This window comes from Epinephelus moara, chromosome 2, assembly GCF_006386435.1.
Source record: "Epinephelus moara isolate mb chromosome 2, YSFRI_EMoa_1.0, whole genome shotgun sequence".
NCBI classification, from domain to species: domain Eukaryota; kingdom Metazoa; phylum Chordata; class Actinopteri; order Perciformes; family Serranidae; genus Epinephelus; species Epinephelus moara.
Window position 1 is genome coordinate 27552777 of NC_065507.1, and position 21548 is coordinate 27574324.

The window sequence follows — 21548 nt, forward strand, 5'->3', positions numbered from 1 at the left end:
GCCATGAGTCTGCACTGCCACATACAGCAGTTTACAGCAGCCACAGCCAATTTCTGCTGCAATTACAAGATACCAAGCTGCAGGCTTTGTGAAACCTGTTGGGAAGACGACAGACAGTTGATGCGATTGTTGTGCTTCCAGCAACACAGTGTTCACTAGTGAGTCTATGACACCTACAGTGGATAAAGCCACCTCCACAATCCCCACTGCCAGCACAAGAGCAACCAGTGACAGATCTGTGTTGAAGGGTGATTATTTACATCAGCCACCAGAGTCAATGGATTAAAAGCTTTCCAAGTAAACCTTTTCAGTTTGACAGAAATATGTGAAAATCTAATTGGAAAACGTATCATCCGCACAGTGGTTGGTAAACCTTAGAGCTGTGTATACATGCTTTCAGGTTACAACCATACTAAAAAATAACCACAGAGCACAACTGTAGTTTGTATCTTTGACCTGCTCTGAGCAGGTGAGTGCTGCAAGCAAAAGCACCAGCGATACTGAAGTTGCACTGTGCCCTTGATTGCTGTTGACATGCCCCCCTGCTACGCCTCCTCCCCGTATTGGGCAAAGTCAAGTTCACAGCAAGTCACCAAAATATCAAGTGGGTGCAGGTGAGAAAAAAAATGTGTGTGAGACCAACAGAAACACCGTCTCGCCAGCCACAGCTGCCATGTTCCACGAGGTGTCACAAAAACAAAGTTTGCAGAATCTCCCCTTAGAGGGATAGTGGGGAATTATATAAAGGAGGTAGAAAATATTCAACCCAAGAATGTTTTTTGCTTTTCTAGGTCTATATACAGTCTAAAGGTGGTGGTAAATAGACTGTTGAGCTACACTTGTGCATGTCTATGTGATAGAGGTGCACCTCTTCTCAAAATTAAGAAACTGCCTGTGACATGACCTGTCTGATTATTTTAATGTACAAATTGTAATTTGCATATTTTTTGGAGTGGCTGCTTTTATGACAGTCACTTCAAATCACTTATTTAAAGTATGTCTTTTAGTAAAAGTAGCCTCTATTTCCCATGTATATTCAAGTACATTTAGTGACTAAGCAAAAACTAAATGTTGACTGAATTTTAGAGAAGCTGCTGTGATATCCAGCCATTGACTAACCTTGAGTAACCTCCTTAAAAAACTCTTCAAATAAAAAACACCCACATGTGTGTGTCTGGTCAGGGTCAAAAATAGCCCACACAAGAGTTTACTTCTACTTGTATGTGAGATGATAGGATGAAAATAACCTGGGCTACTTGACCACAGGTTGAAGTGAACCAGTCAAGTTGCAGTTACAGTTTGCATCCATGTCTCTACAGATTCCTATTTAGTCATGACAGCTAACTTTGAGGGCTTTACAACATATGAAACCATCTGTTGTTGAACCCTTTCACAGAGAAAAAATAGAAATAGACACCACGTGCATGGATTGTGCTGCGAAAAAGCTACATATTCTAAATCATGGATGCCGCACAGACATCTTCCCCCCGCACAGAAGATCTATACAATCAGCAAAATGTCAAGATGGACACCCAAGATTAGTGTCACCAATTCAGTATCTGACCACTTGTCTCTCCTTCTGTTCCTGAATTATGACATTGAGTAATGGCCACGAAAATGTTTCTGCAGAACACTATGATGTCAGAGTGAAGGTAACATTTTACCTTTTGAATATAAAAAGTCATCACGTCATCTTTTTATCCTATTAGATAATTTATTGTGAAATGTCACAATTAGCATAGGAATTCTTGAGTTATGGCAAGTGGATGTTTGTAATAAATTTGAAGGAATTCCCTCAAGGTGTTCTTGAGATATCACATTCACATGAATGAGAGGACGGACAACCTCAAAACATAATAAAAATACGTAATAATAAAAATGTAATTAAGGTGAACAAACATCAATTGACCCTTCACTACATCCCGCCCCTTGAACACAAACTGGCCAATCATAGTGTAGCATCAGCCAGCTCCGCCTAGGGTCCAACAACAACACAGCTGTGTTCCATAGACTATGTAATTGTTTCAGATTTTCTTCATTTCAAGGCTGGTTTTGTGGATTTTGATCTTAACCCTGTGTCTGGGGCACGTGTAATGCCCCAGGCAGAACATTACTGTACCTGGAGAGGTTGGAAGGACATATACGTTTCTATCGGATTGCAAAACCAAAATTAAACCCTGAGAAGTGTAGGATTAGCTAACTAGCTAGCTACTGAAGATATAGCCTGCTGAATCCATGCTACCCTTATGTAGTTGTATGCTTCCCTGCTCTACAGGAACCAGTGAAGGGAAACAGGAAATCTTGGCTGATATTAAACTGGCTGCGTGTCACTGCAGCGCGTGCAGATGAATGGTGTTTGGCTTCCCTCAGAGCTCCCCAGCTGTTCGCCAGAGGCTGGCGGCACGGCAGGGAGGCAAACTCCATTTATCAGCATACACTGCGATGACACATGGCCTGTTAAAAATCGGCAAAGTTTTCCCTCATTTTCATTGTCTTCTGTCTCGATCGCCAGTGATGTTGTGGTTTGTTTTCACATTAAGCTTTGGCTGCTAACTATCCTTATTTTTAAACCTGTTTTTTGCTGCTGAGTGAGTTTGACATCCTGGATATTACCCTCAAATGCATATTGTAAACCCTTCTGTCTGCTTCTCTCTCAAGAACTCTATGTGTTACTGTGATTATGCATACTCCAATTAGAAGAATAATCATATTAATGTAGTATGATACTTTGCCTTAATGACATTAATTGTTATAATTAAATGATCATGTAAATTTGGGAGTGAAATAGGGAAACATAACCAACAGAAAAGCAGATTTTTGAGATGTCTAAGGAGGTGCAAACCACTTCCCTACTTCATATTGAGTCACAGATATTGACACCAACAAAACAGCAGTCAACCTGCTGTATTAGGCCTGTGTACTGTATGAACGCTGCTCCCGGGGGCCAGCTCTCTGAAACAGATTGTATGCTTCGAGCTGCTTCCATGCAGCATGATCAGAAAACAGGAAGAAGGGAAAACCTTAGTTATATATTCTGTTTGACTGGAATAGCACTGCACAGAGATATCTGCATAACAACAGTGTCACTTCTTCTACAGAGGCTGTTGTGGGAAAAATTCAGTTCTGCCATTTCAATCAAAGAGATGCTGATGTATTGCTCCAGGACGAAGACTTGCTGTGCAACAAAACACCATCAGGTCTCCCAATAATTTAAGCCATTTGTTTATCAGGTGCCTGCTTATTGAATTTTAGGAACTGAAATGAGAAATCCCAACCTCCCAGCTGAGTGCCACTGAGGGTTTGGTCCAAGCTTTGTAGTCATTGATCTTATTAGAGTCTTGTTAACAACTGCTGCTCAAACACACTCCCAAAAACACACACATGCCTCTAAGAACTAAAAAGAGAAGCTCAAATTAATATTCCAAGCACAGCTTTACCTCTGAGCAGGGTTCACAAGTCACAGGACAGGAACAGAAGTTTAACACCTGCTGCACCGCTCAACAAATGTCAGGTGAGACACTCATTATTTGTGTTGCATAATTGATTATGCAAGCACTTGTTAGTATTATTAAGACGGTGCAGACACTGTTTTACATGCGAAAGAGTGCACATTAATGATTTGTCTGTTTGTTCTTCAGTGTGAGTCAGTTTGAAGGTGTAACGTCCTCGAGGGCTGCAGGTTACTCTCTGCACAGAATCGATGGTCCTTAATTAATTTGAGACGATCATTAAAATCTTTGTCTATACAAACATGTGCTTTGGAAGAGGCTGCTCCACCAAACCATCCAAGTCCCATCTGCAGTTAATGGCTGTAATTAATCTTAATAATCCTAACTCTAATATCCTCTAAAATGCTGGTGATCGATATCGTCACGGCTGTAGTACCAGCCATACAGTTTTGATGGAGCAAGACTGTAAAGTGGTGTATTTTCTGTCAGAAACAGATGGTGCCGTATAGCTCGGATATGATTGTACATTTAAAATGAATTGAGAGCATATGTTCATCCGAAATGTCATCTAACAGGCTATGGGAGCCATAAACTTGACATCCATATGCAGAGCCTGCTACTTGGGAGGCTTTTTGTTCCTCAAAAGAGGCCTGAATGGCAGAGGAGTGTGCCTCATGTCGCAATGATGAGTCTGCCCTTGTTATTTCACTATGTGAGTCACTCGCTCATGAGCTGCAGCATTTACCCTGTTCACATCTCTCTGCTCTCATTAGTAAAATGCAAGCAATATTAACTGACAATATATCGAGATCATATTGAGGTGTCACTGAAGTGCACGTCTTTAAAGTCTCATTTAAATAACAGAAAAAAGCCTAAGAAAAGCCCCATTTGTTGCTTTGTTAGCCACCACAGATGCCTTCAGATCGCATGCAAGGTCATACTTCATCTTCAAACCGATGGAGCTTTTCAGTTTATTGCTTTTTCAGTATGTTAACTTCTTGAGAAACACTGTCAGAGACTCACTCAATGATGCCTAAAGGCAGGGTAATTACCATACGATTCTATACTGAGAGATGTACAGAACCACTCCTCAAGGTTTCATGGTAATATGATGATGAAGAGATCCATCATTAACAGTGCGGAGAAGATAAGGCAGAGTGAGCCGATTAAACCTCAAATCAGCCTCATCTCACGCAGCATAACCTTGAGACAGACTCTATTATGCTGCCCTACCACCCTCTTGCCTTTCGCCACATAATGTCAAACTGAAAAAACTGAAGTCTGTCAGATTCCTGCTTAATTGCTCCTCCAATTTTTTAATGGCTGGCTGAGCACTGCACGTTTGCGCAATTAACATGAACAGCAATGGGCCTCTGCCTCAGTCTTTTTAATTTGGGAGAGGGTACAGAAATAGTATTGGCACCTCCCCAGCTGCTGATGGCCACAATAATGAGTCTCTATCTCCCTGAACTGAGGTCACTATTTGTGCACACTGACAATAGGACTTCCTCCTCCATCTCCTTTCCCTGAAAGAAAACTGATCCTGTACAATGACAATGAATCTACCGAGATAGGATTCCATTTAATTTCTCTCTCCCGCTGCTCAGATGAAGTTTTCAGTAGTTGAAATGTTTGTTTCTCTTCATACTGTGACAGAGGCGGTGTGTTGGCTGTGAGAGGAAATCAATTTGGGAGCCTTTTCACTGTCGCTGTTAATTGGACGCACTCCAACTGTTTTTGTGTGGGATGTATTTGTGCGAGTGTGTTTATGGATTACACGTGTGTGTTGCCTTGACACCCAGCTCCTAGCTGACATTGCCAGGTACGTTCATTAGCAGGTAGAGCTAAAAATGAACGCGCGGAGGCCCCCCGAGCACAGCAGGCCTTCCAGGCTCATGGCAACAAGGACAACACAAGCTGAACAACATGCTCATTCTCTCTGAGGACATCTTACAGTACATAAGGAATCATGAAGCACTGAGGCAAAAGTGGTTTGTTTATGTGAAACTTTGTCTTGGAGGCGCTAAGAGGTTTTGTCACCTCCATTCAGGGGTGCGATTTTCAGCCAGGCTGTTACCCAGAATGAGAGTAAATTACCCACACAGCAGCCATCCATTCCCGTGGGGCTGCCTATTCCTCTGTTTATGTAATAAATGAGGCTCCGCACACCCACAAGTCCAACACTGTCATTAGAGCAAACACTGTTAACTGACAAAAGTGTAGTTGAATAAGTGTTGTGTTTGCTGCTGCGTGGGTGTGTATGAATGCCTACTGACTGCACATATTGTGTGAGTGTGTTGAGGACCTGGAGCCATCTGGGCATAAGTAAGCTTTGTTTGATTTTACTGAAGAACTAAAACACAGATTTTCAGGAGATTTTAACAGACTCTTAATGATCTGAATTGCAGTTCTCCATTCTAGATCTCAATTACTATAGAAATTATGTGATGGATATTAGCTCACTGCAGATAAATACAGACGGCTGACAAGTTACAGGAAATACTTTCTAAAAAATAATTAAGTATCCAGTGAGGTGATGGGCCACCACATGCCACCAGAACAGCGTCAGCACTGTCCAATAAGCCAATTCAAAATCCCCTTTGGGTATTCAATTGGGTAGAGATCTGGTGACTGCAAAGGCTGTGGTGTATGACTCACGTCATTGTAATGCTCATCAAAACATTCAGTGACCTCTCGTGCCGTATGGATGGGGACATTGCCATCCTGGAAGAGACCACTCTGATCAGGATAGAAATGTTTAATCATATAGGCTGTATGATAAAGATGGACGATGTAACAGTGACTTAAAGTGAAGCCAAAACATCTTGATCACCCCCTGGTGGCTGGCTGCAGTATGGGTCATGAACCCGCCTTTCCATATTTATGGATGGGATATTAGCCAAACTAAAACTTCAAAGTACACGGAAAATAATTTTTCCCCCAAAGATGATTTCTGTCATTTTAGGTAGTTTTTATCGCACTGATGTATGTTCAAATTGGTGTGCTCGCAATCAGTGGCGCTGCCTGCGACAAGTTGGACAGCTGTATGGATGGCAACACAATACTGCAAAGATCGCTACTGCGCAGACACTGGCTCCAAATACCATCACCAGCACAAGATGGTAGCTGCTGTAATCTGGCTATTGTGGCTTCACTTTGAACCATGGGAGTAAGTGGAGTGTCCATCTTTAAATACACAACAGACTATAGTATCATCACAGGATAAAGATGATCACTCAGAGCAACTTTGTATTGATTTGCAGGGACCCGTCCCTTTTAAGGGGACAGGTGGACTGAAACCATGCAGTCAAAATACCCCCCACAGCATAACAGAGTCACTGTAGGGGTCAAGTGTTTATGTGTTTCACATCTCTAGACCAATGCACATGCTTTTTTGCACCACCGTACTCTGAAACTTTGTAATAAGGGGCTCACTGTACCCCCACTCCCCATATCCCTCTCCACGTAATTGTTAACAGACTGTTCTTGCTGACAAAGTCTAAACACTTCCCACATTGACATTCTCAGTCGCCTAAGGAAGAGTTGCTCCTCTGCTTTTACATATCTCACTTTAATTTGTGACCTGTATATACAGTAAATTGGAGCTGTAAATGTCAGCAGATAAGTAACAAGAAATTTGTGTACAAAAATGCCAAACTTGGTTTGAGGTAATTTAGAAACAGTGTTAACACGATAAATTGTAATTGGATTTTTTGACAGTATACTATGCAGGATTTTCCTGCATACATAAGTACTTAAACATGAGCAATCCCTCTCAATTAGGGCCGTAACGGTACATGTATTTGTGTCGAACCGTTCGGTACGCGACTTTCTTTCGGCACGACCCTGTACCGAATTATTGGGCGCAGGATATTATTTTATTTTATTTTAATTCCGTTTTTGTGAGCCAAACCATTTAAAATATCTAGTTCCCCGACGGACATAATTGAGTGACGGACCGAGTCTGACCGTAAATCTCCGCCTTCACTTTGTGCAGCGCATTCTCGCATTTTGACAACATGACAAGTGAACCTGACGAACCTGAAGACCCACCTGCAAACCTTAAGTCTTCCGTTTGGTTTCAGGGTAAAATACTAATTTGGAAATAAACAAGTGGACAAGACAAAAGCAGTGTGCCGACACTGCAGAACAGCGGTCGGGTATGTACTTGGAAACATGTCTAACATGCTAACGCATCTAAAGCGACACCACCCGAGTTTGAACGTTAACCGGCACGACTAGAAAAAGCAATCTGGTGCAAACTACGATATCGTCGTCGTTTAAAAAGAAAGAGCGTTTCCCTGACCATCGCGCTAAAGAAATAACCAACGCCATTGGAGTTGAGTAAAATTGTTTAAGCTGCACTTTAGATATAAGCATGTTTTGTTTACTGCACTTTAACAAAGTGGGAAAGCTAAGTAAGTTCCTAGTAAAACTGAATCTGAGCAGGCTTTAAAGCTGACCAGCTGCACTATACTTTTTATTTTAATTGAGTAAAACTGTTAAAGCAGAAATGTATATTTATATTTTTCATTCAAAAAATGTGTTAAAAAAACAGCAGGATTTTATTTTTCACTTTTATATTTCTATTTTCATTCAAACAATGTGAAAAAGCAGGATTTTATATATATTTGTTTCATTCAAAAATTGTGTAAAAAGAGTTAACTGCTGTGGTGGTATGTTTTAATAAGGTTACCAATAAGTAAAAGATATTTAATAGTTGTCTATTTTTTTCATTACTGTACCGAAAAAAAACGAACCGTGACTTGTGTACCGAGGTACGTACCGAACCGTGATTTTTGTGTACCGTTACACCCCTACTCTCAATCATTATTTTTGACCCACTAGAAGTGTGTGGCTGTGTATTTATCTGAAGAGACTCTGCCCTCTGCCTGTATTTTCGTTTTTTGGTTAGTTTAGGAGGTTCCTGAGCACAGCGCTCAAGACTCTTCAAAAAAGTAGAGACCAGGTACCAGATCATAAACAGCATAGCGGACACAGTGCCAAAACAAACCCTGCACATGTAGCGAGGCGATATGGCAAACAGACAAAGCCTGTTACAAAATGAGGTATATTATGCAATTCTTGCATAATATACCTTTAAACTCCAAAATATCAATATCTCTATTGACCTCAGAAATCCAGTACCAAGTGGACTGAAACAGAAATACAAAATCATTAAGAAATTTAAAAAAAAAGGCTATGACAGAGCGGATTAAAACATTCAAAGATACATGACTACACAAAAGAAGAGACAATTTTCAGTCAGACACATTTATGTCCAGGAATTACCAGTCATACAGCACCAAATCGTTAAACAGCTCTCCTTGTAAGGCACTGAGCTTTGAGGAAAGTCTCTACTACCTTCTTTAACAAACAAATACATGAATATTAGATCCTCATAAAGTCAACAATACCCAAAGCTTCTTGACACATGTCACCATGCTCATTACCTCTGGAGAAAAGCAACATTATCACATTTGCTCCCCAGTCTGCACATCCTGCCTGCTGTAGCTCGTTTACTGCTTCTGTCTGTGCCCATGTGTGTTGCACTATATGTTTTTTTTATATCAATTTCATCCTCCACTCTCAATTCAATTTATTTTCCCTCTGCATAGTTTATTTTTATGGTTGTCATCTTATTTAAACATACAATTTATTTTCCACTCTACATGCAAATTACCGGGTTGTACAGCAAGGGTTGTATCAGGTTGATATCACTGGTTCAGGGACATCAATGTTGGCCACTTTACCAAATAGACTGGCTGCATAAGAACCATAAGAACAAAGAAAGAGTTCAAGACATTTGATTGCTACGTTAATCCTACAAAATGCATTCTGAAAACATCAAAATGCACCCTAAGTTGAATTTTGAGGTGATTACAACTGAGGCCATGGTCACAAAATCCTGTTTTGGTTTTTGTTTTTTTCTGAAGAAAAATAAAGTCTACTAATGTACAAAAAAGACCTCCTGCAGGAAAATAAATCTTAACATAACAATTAAGGACCAAATAAATACTGTGGAATTATTTTTTTTACACATTTCCAAATATTTTGTGTTTGTGTATTTAAATTGTTTATTTATTTTTCTTTTTATTTCACCATCTTACTTAATCATTCATCTTTTTCCTAATGAGACAGCTTTGGTCCTTTGCGACAGGGCCTTTTAATATAAATTGGTCTCTTTTCATTGTGTGTGTGCGTGTGTGTGTGTGTGTGTGTGTGTGTGTGTGTGTGTGTGTGTGTGTATGTGTTAGATTGTCCACACACAAAACAACAGGCAATCGAAAACATGCCGCAATAACTCAGTTCCACTCGACTCCCGTGGGAAGTTGTTGTTCTTAATATTTCATCTCTGGATGTGGTGAAAGCTAAGTGGACGTCAAGCTGCCGAGCAGCTAGAGAACTCAAATCTCTTTACACTCGTCTTGCTTCCAGTCACTACCGCGCTCCTGCTAACGTCAATCACAAAACTAGACTGAAGCCTCGACTTGACTGCCAAAGATGTTCTCTCAGCCACGGTGATTAGTGACAACTCAGACAAAAACATCCGAGGCATATAATTGGAGAGCAGCAAAAACTAAGTGACGCTGTCAAAGATAAAGCTGGTGACCACTGGGACATGTGACATTAAATGTGAAATGAAATCATTAGTCACGCCTAAGCAGCTCTCTGCAGGCAGCAGATGAGACTAAAAAAAGAGGAAACACATGAACTCAGACCTGTTTTTACTTCCTGCATCTAAGACATATCTTCCAGCAAGGAAAAAGACCTGAGAGTTTTAATGGAGATAATACTGTATAATTTATCACAAGGGAGGACTCATCTACTGACTGCTGTTCATCTCTCAGGTACCACCATCCACAATTAACTCCCACACCGATACCACAAATGAAACCTGAATACAAATTAACAGTAGCTAATGAGACAAACAGATCATTGCACACATTCCTTGAAGAGGCCTCGGGACCAGTGGAAACTGTATAATGTCTTTTAGTTGTTCATTTTGTCTACTAAGGAGCCACCTCCCGGACTTCAAGGGAGAATTAACAATTTAAAACAACAGCATTTTAAAAGGTTAGAGATAAATATTCCACATGGCCATGTGCCTGCAGTAGCTGGGAAATGTCATCAGCATACTAATTAACATTGCACTGTGTGAACAGGGGTCTGTGGTCAATATATTTTCTCAATTAACCTTCATCACCTTTACCACCAAGGCATTTTTTCCCTCTATGCTAATTATTGCAGTCATGCATTCATACTGAGCAGATACCTCCTTAAACAGTGAAGTCTTGTGTGGTCCGTTCACTACTGCTTAATAGTAATTAAGGCTGTCAGTCAAACCAGTGAGAATATTGCTTGAATACAAAAACACAACAGGAGCCTGAAAACTCATAAAAACAAATTAAGGGAAGCGGTGGTGACTTAATACCAGGTTTAATGAATTAATTAGCATGAATCACGCCATGTTATACATCTCAGGCGGGTCTGATCACTATCTGACGTCAAAGAAGCAGATGGCTTGAGACACGATAGGCTTTTCTCACAGCAGACATTTTGACATGTCATGGCAGGAAAAGCACAGGTGTTACTAATTACATTACTACTACATATTCAATTGTCCCAGTAAGCCATGACAGTGAGTGAGCTGCATAATAACAGGATCCTAAAACTGATGCAGCTAAATGGAATGCAGCCACCATTAATTTACTTCACATCTGTGTTTTTCTTACTCTGACACATAAAACTCTCTTATGTGAAAAAAAGTGTATGCAGCGTAGAGATAGTTGTGGCAGAGCACTGAAGTGGCCTTCACATTTGCTTTTTCGTTAGGGCTTTACAGTAACTACATGTATATGCACACTAATATTCCATTGTCATAACGAATATGACAGTATTCCGAATTTGAGGTCAGGTAAACGGCATTTTCTGTATGGATACTCGGATTAGGCCGTATTCCAGATGTAGCACTTTCCGATTTAAAGGCCCAGCGTGTGGGATTTAGTGGCATCTAGTGGTGAAGTTGCAGAGCTGCTGACCTGCCAATCAGGACGTGCCTACCTGAATACATGCAGACTCCACGGTATACAGTACACAATGCTGTTCACTATCTTGTTCTCCTTAGATTTGCCCACTGATCAGTTTTATCCACTGATGTAGCTGCTGCCTAAGGAACCTCATCAGTGCTTCGGCACAGCTGATGAAAGACGGAAGCCCCGGTTGCAGATATGGTGGATTTTCTCACGTTGCAGGATCTTTCCTACATCACTCAGTGGAACTGCCTTATGAACTGCGCAGCATGTATTCGGGTAGGTACGTTTTGACAACCTATGTTTATTGTCAAATAACATTTGTTTGTTTTGTGTTTAGCACCCCCTGCTGACTATTTATGGTATGACATTAGCGTAAAGGCACTTAAGAAACTAACTCTTACTTGTTTTAATTGGTTTAAACAAACATGTGACCTACAGTAGGTCATGGTTCATTTTGGCCATCTTTGTTTTTGCTAATGCATGCTGGAGAGGCTCTGTTGTGCATTGCCTTTAGAATATAACTCCATCTGTTTGTGTAAAGCCTTGGAGAAGCATTGTTTGTAAGTGAACTATTCATTTATACCATGTGACTACCATGTGATTATTGATGTTTAGAACATGGCACTCTTAAATACTTGATTCTGATTGGTCAATCAACAAAATTCTGCGGTGTTTATTTCTTGAGGTATCACCGCTGCTCTGCTGCTCCGTTGCTAGGGACGCCATAGCAACGGCGGCCTTAGACTGGGGAGCATAAAAATCAGTTAACGTTAGTCCACACAGCTCTCCCAAGCTGGCCTGGAGAGGAGGGAGATCATGCCGGTCACTGGCCATAAATGTGAGGGCAGCCTTCACAGCTACTGGGCTACTTTCTAATGTTTTGTGTATATATATATTGCTGGCATTTCAGTTTCACAAAAAAGTCTGTGATGAGAGAAACATGACGTCTCAAGACATGCAAGAAAAGAGAGGTCAACTTTATTCTTTCACCTGAGTCATCATTCGAGCCTCTTAGACTTTCTGTCTAGCCATATGTCTATGTGTGTACATCAGACACGCATACAGAAGGACAGAACATTTATGCAAAGTTCAGTGGGCAAATGTTTCCTCATAATTGGGAAAGAGTGTTGGCCTGTGCTAATGGAAATGGGGTCACGATATCGTAACCTTTGTTACTAAACAGATTCAGACACAGTATATCCACCTACCCAGATTTCCATGTAGCAAATGTGGGAGGCACCTATACAGGTGGGTTACAAATGAAAGGAAATCACCATTATCCTTCGTATTCCTATCTCCATGATTCTTCCACTTACAATGTGAATTACAGCGAATAATTCTCTGTGAAACTGTGAATAATGGGTACAACAACCACATATTCCTTTCAATAACCAGTGTCGAGTTGGCAGTATGCAACAGGTGTCTTTTTTGAAAAATAAATTATGTGGGAACACAATCTGTCACACTTTAAATTGGATAATATAATCACCATCCTCTGTTACGAAGAGATGGGAGGACGACCTGGGCTACGAATAAGGTGGATAATGTGTCTTAGTAAGGTTTTGGGCCATGACGAGCTTCAAGAACAGCTGTGATGTCAATTGACGTTGATTTTTCAAGTCACTGGAACTATACTAGAGGGATGAATATAGGAAGAATACATCCCTTCGTTTGGTGTTTTGATGATGCTGGTCCAAAATATCCTACAGGTGTTCAATTGGGATGAGATATGATGATCATGAAGCTCATATTATTAACTCAAAAAGCATTCAGTGACACCCTCTCCAGCTATTTAGTGAGGTTCTTCCTTTGATTTGTCACCAGTGTGTGTGTTGCCAAAAAGCAAATATTTATTAAACCGCCTGGATATTATCCGGATGTGAGACACTAGGAATGACAAGTGTACATAATAAGACTCCTTGTTCTGGCAACAGCACTCACTTGGACACCAGGGAGAAGGCTTCAGCGCACACTGCCGGACATGGCACCAGTTTGATCTTCACATGTTCGGTGGCGGCGGCCTGGAAATGCACCCGCGTCACTTTCTCCAGCACAGAGGCCAGGGTGGCCACATCTCCAGCCTTTGTGCTTGGATCTCCGGCTGCTGTGTCCAAGATGTTTCCCCCGTGCACCACCAGCAGCAGCACATGCGTCTTACATTTCCTCTGCAAAAGGGTTCAGATTTAAAAGGAAAACTTAAAAGGAAGGAAAGAATAGAGGCAACATTTTGTGAAAAGCAGTGGGGCCACATAGCAAGACAAATAACCAGGTTCTTAGATGTGTTCTTGGCTGCTGGTGAATATACTGAGTGGCTATTCGCAATGATCCTACCTCTACGTCCTCCAGTCCTTCAATGCTGCTCTGAGGGGCACAGTGTGGACCACCCAGCTGGTAGAGACCCTCTGTATGGGGTGAGCAAAGTGTAGAAAGTGGCAGGAAGGAAAGAAAGAATGGGGGAAGAATAAAGAGAGGGAAAGAAAGGGTCACTGCAGGAGCCACTTCACCCAGATGCACCCATAACAGAAGCATAAATGGATATTGATCTATGAATATGGTCAATATTACTAATGCCTCTTCATCTCTCTTCATTCGTCCTCCAAACTGTGTGATGGGTCTATGTACCCTAAGGCTCAAATGGCATAACCATAGCATTCAGAAGTCAATAGTGACAGTAAAGAGCAGGAGCATGCTTGTTTCTCTGCTGCACCATTCATAGCCATCGTATGTAATTGAATTCTGGGTTCTCTGATGCAGAAACTACAATGGACTTCTTTTCCAGAGACAAAAGATAAATGGATGGGGCCATTTTTTATCCCGACTGTGACGACTAGAAGAACCTCTCCCTCTCTGTGTGTGGTGCAGCATTTCATGGGAACCTGGCCAAACTCATTACCCTCTCCGGAAACCTCTGCACGCTGTGTCATCTTATTCCCGAGCTCTCTCCTGTCTCTCTTTCTATTTTCTCTCTCCGGGCTCAAGGCACGGCCCTGTGTTTTGCTTGCTAGTTGTTTATTTGGCTTCCTCGTCTGGGACTGACTGTCATGGGAGGCTCTCACAGACTCGCACACTGTCATCTCCCTTCTACTCTGTTCCGAGCCCACAGCCTGCCTCCGCCTGCCTGCTTAGAACAGCTCAGCACACACAAGGGACAGAGCACACTGCACTATTTTGGTCACAAAGTAACAGGAAATCAATGGAGGGAGGTTGTTGTTGTTTTTTTCTTTTTTTCTGAAAGATGGAGGTGGGGCAGAAAAGTTCCTCCAAAAACCTTGTAAAGTATTTTAGAGTGCAAACTGTGCTGTGGGATTTGACAGCGAGCAGAACAACTCTCTGAGGCTAGACTATTATTGATTTGAGTCACACTTCTAAAATTTGACATTTGTTCTGATATTTAATATTTTAAAACATCTACATTTTGCCAGGCGTAAAACAAACATATAACAATGATTTGAGTTTCTCACAGTATATTGCTATAATCACAATATTTAGATTATCAACTTATACTAAACATCATTCTGCACTGAAAAAAAAAAAATACAAATATAAACTATTTCAGTGGGCAGAGGATACTTTAAGTCGAGACCACTCTTCAAGAAACAGCTATCTGATCATTTTCACACCAACAAATCCCCTGAGACAGTGTGTGATGCATGAAACTTGACCTAGACAAATACAGTTATTTTAGGTAAGTTACAGTAGTGCCTTAAAGCAGAGGACAGATTTAAGTTTCATTACAAGTTTCACACTTTACAATTCCTGTGGCTGACCGTGTGAAATATGACTTTTCAGGTTTAGGGGGCAGGAAATGTTGCAGTTGCATCCAATGTAGTTTACATTTCTGATGCTCCAGATCCATTAAAGTATTTTACTGTTGGGAAAATGCACTGTGCTGCACTGGACCAATACACACTTCCAGTGGTGGGTGACATAATGTGAGCTTGCCCATTTTGACATGGGAAACAGTATGGCGGGTGGCTGGTAACACATGGTCTCGATTTACAGTTGAACAGTAAGCTAAAACATGTTTCTGAAAACATTTGAGACGAGAATCAGGCAATGCAGTGACAGAATCTTAGTTCATATTTAACAGCACTGCTCATTTTTAATGTTTAATTTAAGCTTTTGTTTTTACAATACAGGAAACCTGTATTTCTTCCTGTTCAGATATTCTCATATTACAGCTAAACAGTGCACTAAAAGATGTTTCTGAATACATTTTAGGTGAGAGATAGGCAACACAGTAACTAAATTTTGGTTCATATTTGATCAGCGCGGCCCCGTTTTACTGTCTGATCTGAGTTTGGTCTGAGTTTGAGAAAGAGAGGCGGGTCTCTCTCTTGATCTCTCTTTTATACTCTTTGTGCCCATGGTGGCAGGCATACAAAGACGTGGAAATACAATCTGTTGTTTAAGCAACAGACCAAGAACCTACAGATTTGAGCTGAGAGATGAGCAGGCAGATCTGGGCGCTGGTAAGATGGATGAAAGTTAACCACAGTTCATTTACACACTCTACTCGCACTGTTATGATACAAAGTTGGACAAGGAATCCATTTAAGAGCAATATAAAAGTGCACAACTGTTCTATTACCAAATACACAAGGTAAGACAATAATAACAGTAATCAAGCACATAGTCACTCACACACAGCCAACATAAAAAGCCTCGCATCTCACACATAGCATTGTACTAGAAAATGTAGTGGCTGCCAATCTGCAGCAAACAGCTGCGTTCAGCAGATTGTATGAACGACAGTCAGAGGAAATAGCAGAGCTTCGCTCACCTCATCATTTGTGAGAGTAGCACACATGCTGGGATGCTTGTGAATCCAACGATAAGTGAGACGTGTCTGATATTGGAAGAAACTGACAAAATCAGATTTCTGTTGGCGAGGCTCAGTAGTATAAACCGGCTTCCTGTGGTTACAAGGCCAATTTCTTTTCCCTGCAGCAGGTTTGTCCTACTGCAAGAGAAAAAACAATTCTAACAACCTGTCTGCTTTGCTGTTTTCATTTCTTGTGCTTCCTCTCAGAGGTCTGAGACCTGCCAGTCAATATGTGCTTTACGAAGCTTAGTGGTATTTAGCAGCTCTGTATCGCCGCTCATTCTCTTCCAACAAATGAGCTAACCCAGAAAGCACCCTGTGAAAAGTTAACAATACCATAGCTCTGCAGCTCTGTGGCCATTTCCAGTGGCTTAAAGCCCAGTCACGCACATACTCACTGCAGGTACACACAGTGCATCTGTTATCATACTGCAGTCTGAGATATTAACTTATCTACGAGAGAGAGGAAGAGAAAATTGACCTCAGAGAGAGGGTTGTGAAGATGAAAGGGCTCTGCAGAGAAGTCTACTAGAGCTGAATGAGAGAGGATGAAATATTGATCTATTGATCCATGTTTGGATCCCTCTTGTATGTCATTCTGTCTGTGCAACTATGATATAAAATGTAATTTCCCCATAAACCTTAAGAGTTGTCTGTTTTTGTAGCCAGCATGCGGTTTTTGTTTTCTGTTTGTCACTCTCTGAATCGTTCTCCCTCTCTGGTCTCGACCACTTCTATCACCATCACACATTTATCACCTTTGATTGAGCAGATGGGAGAAAAACAACAGCAGGGGGATGAGAGTGAGAGGAGAAAGACTGCATTCATCATCAGGAAGATTGGCTTCCAGATTACAGATTTATATCTTCTCAGGCAGTATGAAAATGGCAAAATGCCCTCAAAGTTTCCTGCCTGCTGAAGTGTGAATTGACTCATTAGAGAGCTACAGTATCACGGTGAATTATCTATGTTCCTGGGAAGATGTGCACAGAGAACAGCAGCCTTAGCTTCTTCCTGAAAAATATTTTCGCCTCTAAATCTTCAGCTCAATGCAACAAGTTCAAGAATCATGAGAAGAAACTTGTGATGCAGAACAAAGCCTCTGATTACATTTGTGGGAATTGATTATGAACACCTTCTGGTACATGGATATGGGACAATAATCAACTGCATGTCATTACAAAGATATAATTAGTGGTAATCGCAATCATAGTGTTATTGCATCTTTATTAAAGTGACCTGCTCTGGTCATGGGGTGGTGAAGCACCTTTTGGCCTCTTTGGCACTTTTAATTAAGATGACAACATCAGAAAAACGAGGAAAGCTTGAGCCATTAAAGCTCTGTTTGGTATACACTATCTACTGATAAAGATACTGGGATCTTAAGCAGCTTGACTCTCCATTATGTTCACCAGCTAGTTGGTAACTTTGTTACTGCTGGGCAGGTAGTGCCTACTCAGTTTATCAGGGCTTTTTATCCTGAAAACAGCTGCCTGCTGCTGCTGGAGACAGTGCTGAAACAAAACAAAACAGTGTGCTGAAAGACGCTAAAATGCTCATAGAACATGCTTTTATGTTGTTTACTTCCAAGCAACTGTGAGATTCCCTCCATGGGCTTGTGATAGGTTGAACGACAAAACACTGGTGTAGAGATTTAGTTACCAGATACCACCCAGTGTTGTAGTCATGACCAAAATTGTCCTTTGTTTTCTGATAAAAATAAGAGAGAAGAAATATTTTTATATTCAGGTGAGATGCTTGGGAAAATTATTTAGAAAGGGGAAGGGGAAGAAGTTGTGTTATCACTATGTAGTGAATGGAAAGTATGTGCTCTTTGGTAGCAAAAGATTAGGGTGTTCATTTGGAGGTATGCTGTCTCTTGACTAGTTGAACAGCACCCTCTGACCCCTGGCACAGTGCAGGCATGCTAACACGCTCAGCCTGCCATCTGTTCACTGCTGTTGGAATCAGGGAATGTGGTTGCCCTACTGTGACCAGACCTCAGGAGACGCCAATAGCTCCACTGCATGACAAACCTGCTGACTTCTCACCACCACCACCACACACACACACACACACACACACCCACACACACACACACACACACTACAGCACATAAACTGACTCAAAGACACATACATTCAGACACATGCACACAGTCTGTTCCTAAAAGATCCCAGCTGTTCCCTGTCTATATGCTGTGACTGCTGTACTACAACAAACACTCCTACACACACTAACACACACACATATAGGCCTACAGCAGGCAGACATAAGGTGGCTTACTGAGACTCACTGAGCTCAGAACCTGTATGTAGAGACGTGCTGATCTGACATTCACTACCTGCATCTGTCTAAAAACATATCGAGAAATGTAACCTGAAATGTCACGTGAATAATTGATAGAAGTGCTAGTAACAGCTGTCTGAAGACATTTTACACTAAAAGGAGTGAGAAAAAACAGAAAGTAAGAATGTGAAGAGGGCAGTATGATTGTTTGAATCAATGTTGGATTCTTGGCCAACTTTATAAGGTACTTGCAGAAATCATGACAAAGTTGTACTGGCAACAGATGCGAAAAGCTCGTGCCACAACAACAAACATTTCTGGAAGCAACGTGAAAGTATCAGAAACGTCCTTAGACTGTCGACTGTGTAGAATTTAGGGGCATCTGCAGCAGAAATGGAATATAATATTCAGAACTATGTTTTCATGCGTGTAAAATCACTTGAAAATAAGAATCGTGTTTCATTACCTAAGAATGAGCTGTATATATCTACAAACAGAGCGTGTGGCAAATTTGCATTTCCTTGGACAGTGAAGGCATGACCTGCCCTACTCTCCCTCTGATTGGCAGTCCTTCCAGAAAAACGCGGAGTTTTTTTGTGATTGTTGCGGGCAAAAATCCTTGATTATGTGGCACGTTTTCTTAAAAAATGCGATGAAATTGCAGGAACTTGCAAAAACTGCAGTTTGATGAAAAAGAGAAAAAAAAAGTGATTCCCCCAACACCCTGTTCTCACTAGGCTACTACCTTAATGTAAGGAGTCATTTCTAATTACTTCCTAAGATAAGCAAGCATACTACATCACAGAAAGTGCAGGGAAGTTCTCATCTTGTTTTATTTCAGACCTTGATAAACACATGGCTCAAACTTACAAAACACTGCTGAGTCAAACAAGTTCTCTAGCTTTACAAAAAGAATATGCTACAAATTCTGTAAAAATGAATAAATAAAATATATATTATGTCATGAAGGCTATGGAGAGAGATCCGTTTTTGCACACCCGCTGGTTAAGCGCTTTTTGAAAGGAATCAGACGAGAGACCTGTCACGCGCTCTTTGGCCCCGCAGTGGGATTTACCCCTGGTGTTACGCGCTCTGGGAGAACCTCCCTGCAAGCCTCTGTCACAAATCTCTCTCAAACTACTGTCATTAAAGACAGCACTTCTCTTAGCCCTGACTTCGTAAGAGAGTGAGTGATTTATGTGCGCTTTTAGTCTCCCCGTCTTGTCTCGTTATCAGAGATGACGGGAGCGCAGCTACTCTGAGGCCGAATCCCACATTCATACCTAAAATCATAACCAGCTCTTTTAGATAGAGAGTTACAGTATTTCACTGGAAGGTTTCTTCGCTCCTCCCCACAGGAGTGAGAGAGAAGAAACATCACACAGACAGACACAACAGCTGTTCCCTCCAATTAATATTTCAACTTTCTGCTAAGATATATGTGACTTTTTTGCAACGAAAATGCGGGGATTACGGAATCATGCAAGCCCCGCATATTTCGCGCATTTTGCACGGAAATCAGTGATTTATGAGCGAAAGTGCGGCGTCTTTGAAAAAATGCGGCCCCCGCTTAAATATGCAGACTTTGGCTGATTATGTGTTGAATTATGCGATCGCAGTAAGGTTGGTTTGGGTTAGGGTAAGAATGTCAGGGTGAGCCAATCAGAAGCAGAGTTTGGCAGAGTAGAACAGGTAATGCCTTTGCTATACTGGGAAATGCAGATTCGTAAGTGGCAACTCTTCTACAGAGTCTCCCATGATGATTTGTGATTCGTGTTTTGGCCTCTTTGCGTCGGACACCTTCTCCTACACGCTTGCCATACAGGAAGAGATTCGGTTCTGGAGCCTCAGCACTAGATGCCACTAAATCCCACATACTGGACCTTTAAGCAAATTGCATATAAAGGGCATGTTCACGGTTTCGATTAAGGAGGAAAACATCAGTATTGGATTGGTATCAGCGCAGGAAAATACTGATGTTTTGGTAGAAAAGGAAAATTGAGTCCATTGTATTTATAACACCCAAGGTCACATTTGTTACAATTTGTAAAACATATCAACTATATCCTTAGACCCTTCTTATTGTAAGGAAAACTACTCTTTTAATGCTTAAAAAAGGAAGAAACCTCATGAAGCGCGATGGAGGAGGAGTCCTTTTTCCGGGTGGCACAGATATTAAGTAGGTGTCTTTGTACAGAATGGGCAAAAGTAGCCGTAGCAGAATTATGATATGAAAAATAAAAAGACTTAATTACAGTAAATGCAGCACATAACTTAAAATACTACAGTAAGTAATTACTAATTAACAAGTCAAAGAGTTTAAGTGATCCATTTCTACCTGCAAGTGCTACACTGACAGCGCTGTATGCCATTACTGTGGTTATAAACACAAATAACGCTCGATCAACATTTCTACAGGGTCAAGGAAAAGTGTTAACCCTCAGCGGGAGACAGCTATGTGGAGCTGAGAGGTGTGGCATACCGCACGGGTTTGTTCTTTTCATTTAATACAGCCATTCTCCCTCCTCCTCCTCCTCCTCTCTCTTCCCCTCCCCTCCTCCTCTCCTCACCACCCCTCTCTGGAGCTCCAGGCAGCAACAGTGTTGATAGGGTGTGATTATCTGCTCTCAATGTGGGATCACACGGCATCTCTTACTTAATATCCTGCCAGACAAACGTGCACATATGCACACACATGCAGACTTGCACACATGTAATAGACGTGTACATACACAGAGCAACAGAAATACAAGCACACAGGAGAAAAACCCTTCAACAACAAAGGCACAATTACAGCCAAAGAGCTGTAAAAATTAGAGATGAGGCAGATGTATAACCCTGACATGGAGTCCTTAGATTCACTTGTCATCATTATCTCACCTCTCCCTCCTTTTTGTTTGCTGCCTGTCATTGTAATTCTGCAGAGAAATGGTTGTTGTTTTTGCAGCT

At 41.3% G+C, this 21548-nt stretch overlaps 1 protein-coding gene across 4 annotated transcripts in view; it reads right to left on the minus strand.

The window, feature by feature from the left end:
- Positions 1-21548, minus strand: part of pitpnm3 (PITPNM family member 3) — a 129329-nt gene that overhangs the window by 47271 nt on the left and 60510 nt on the right. For all 4 annotated transcript variants that reach the window (XM_050060243.1, XM_050060258.1, XM_050060236.1 and 1 more), the window contains exons 5-6: positions 13817-13887; positions 13427-13650 (exon numbers count right to left, since the gene is read on the minus strand). In XM_050060243.1, coding sequence (XP_049916200.1) covers positions 13427-13650; positions 13817-13887 — 295 coding nt within the window. The remainder of the gene's footprint in view (positions 1-13426; positions 13651-13816; positions 13888-21548) is intronic.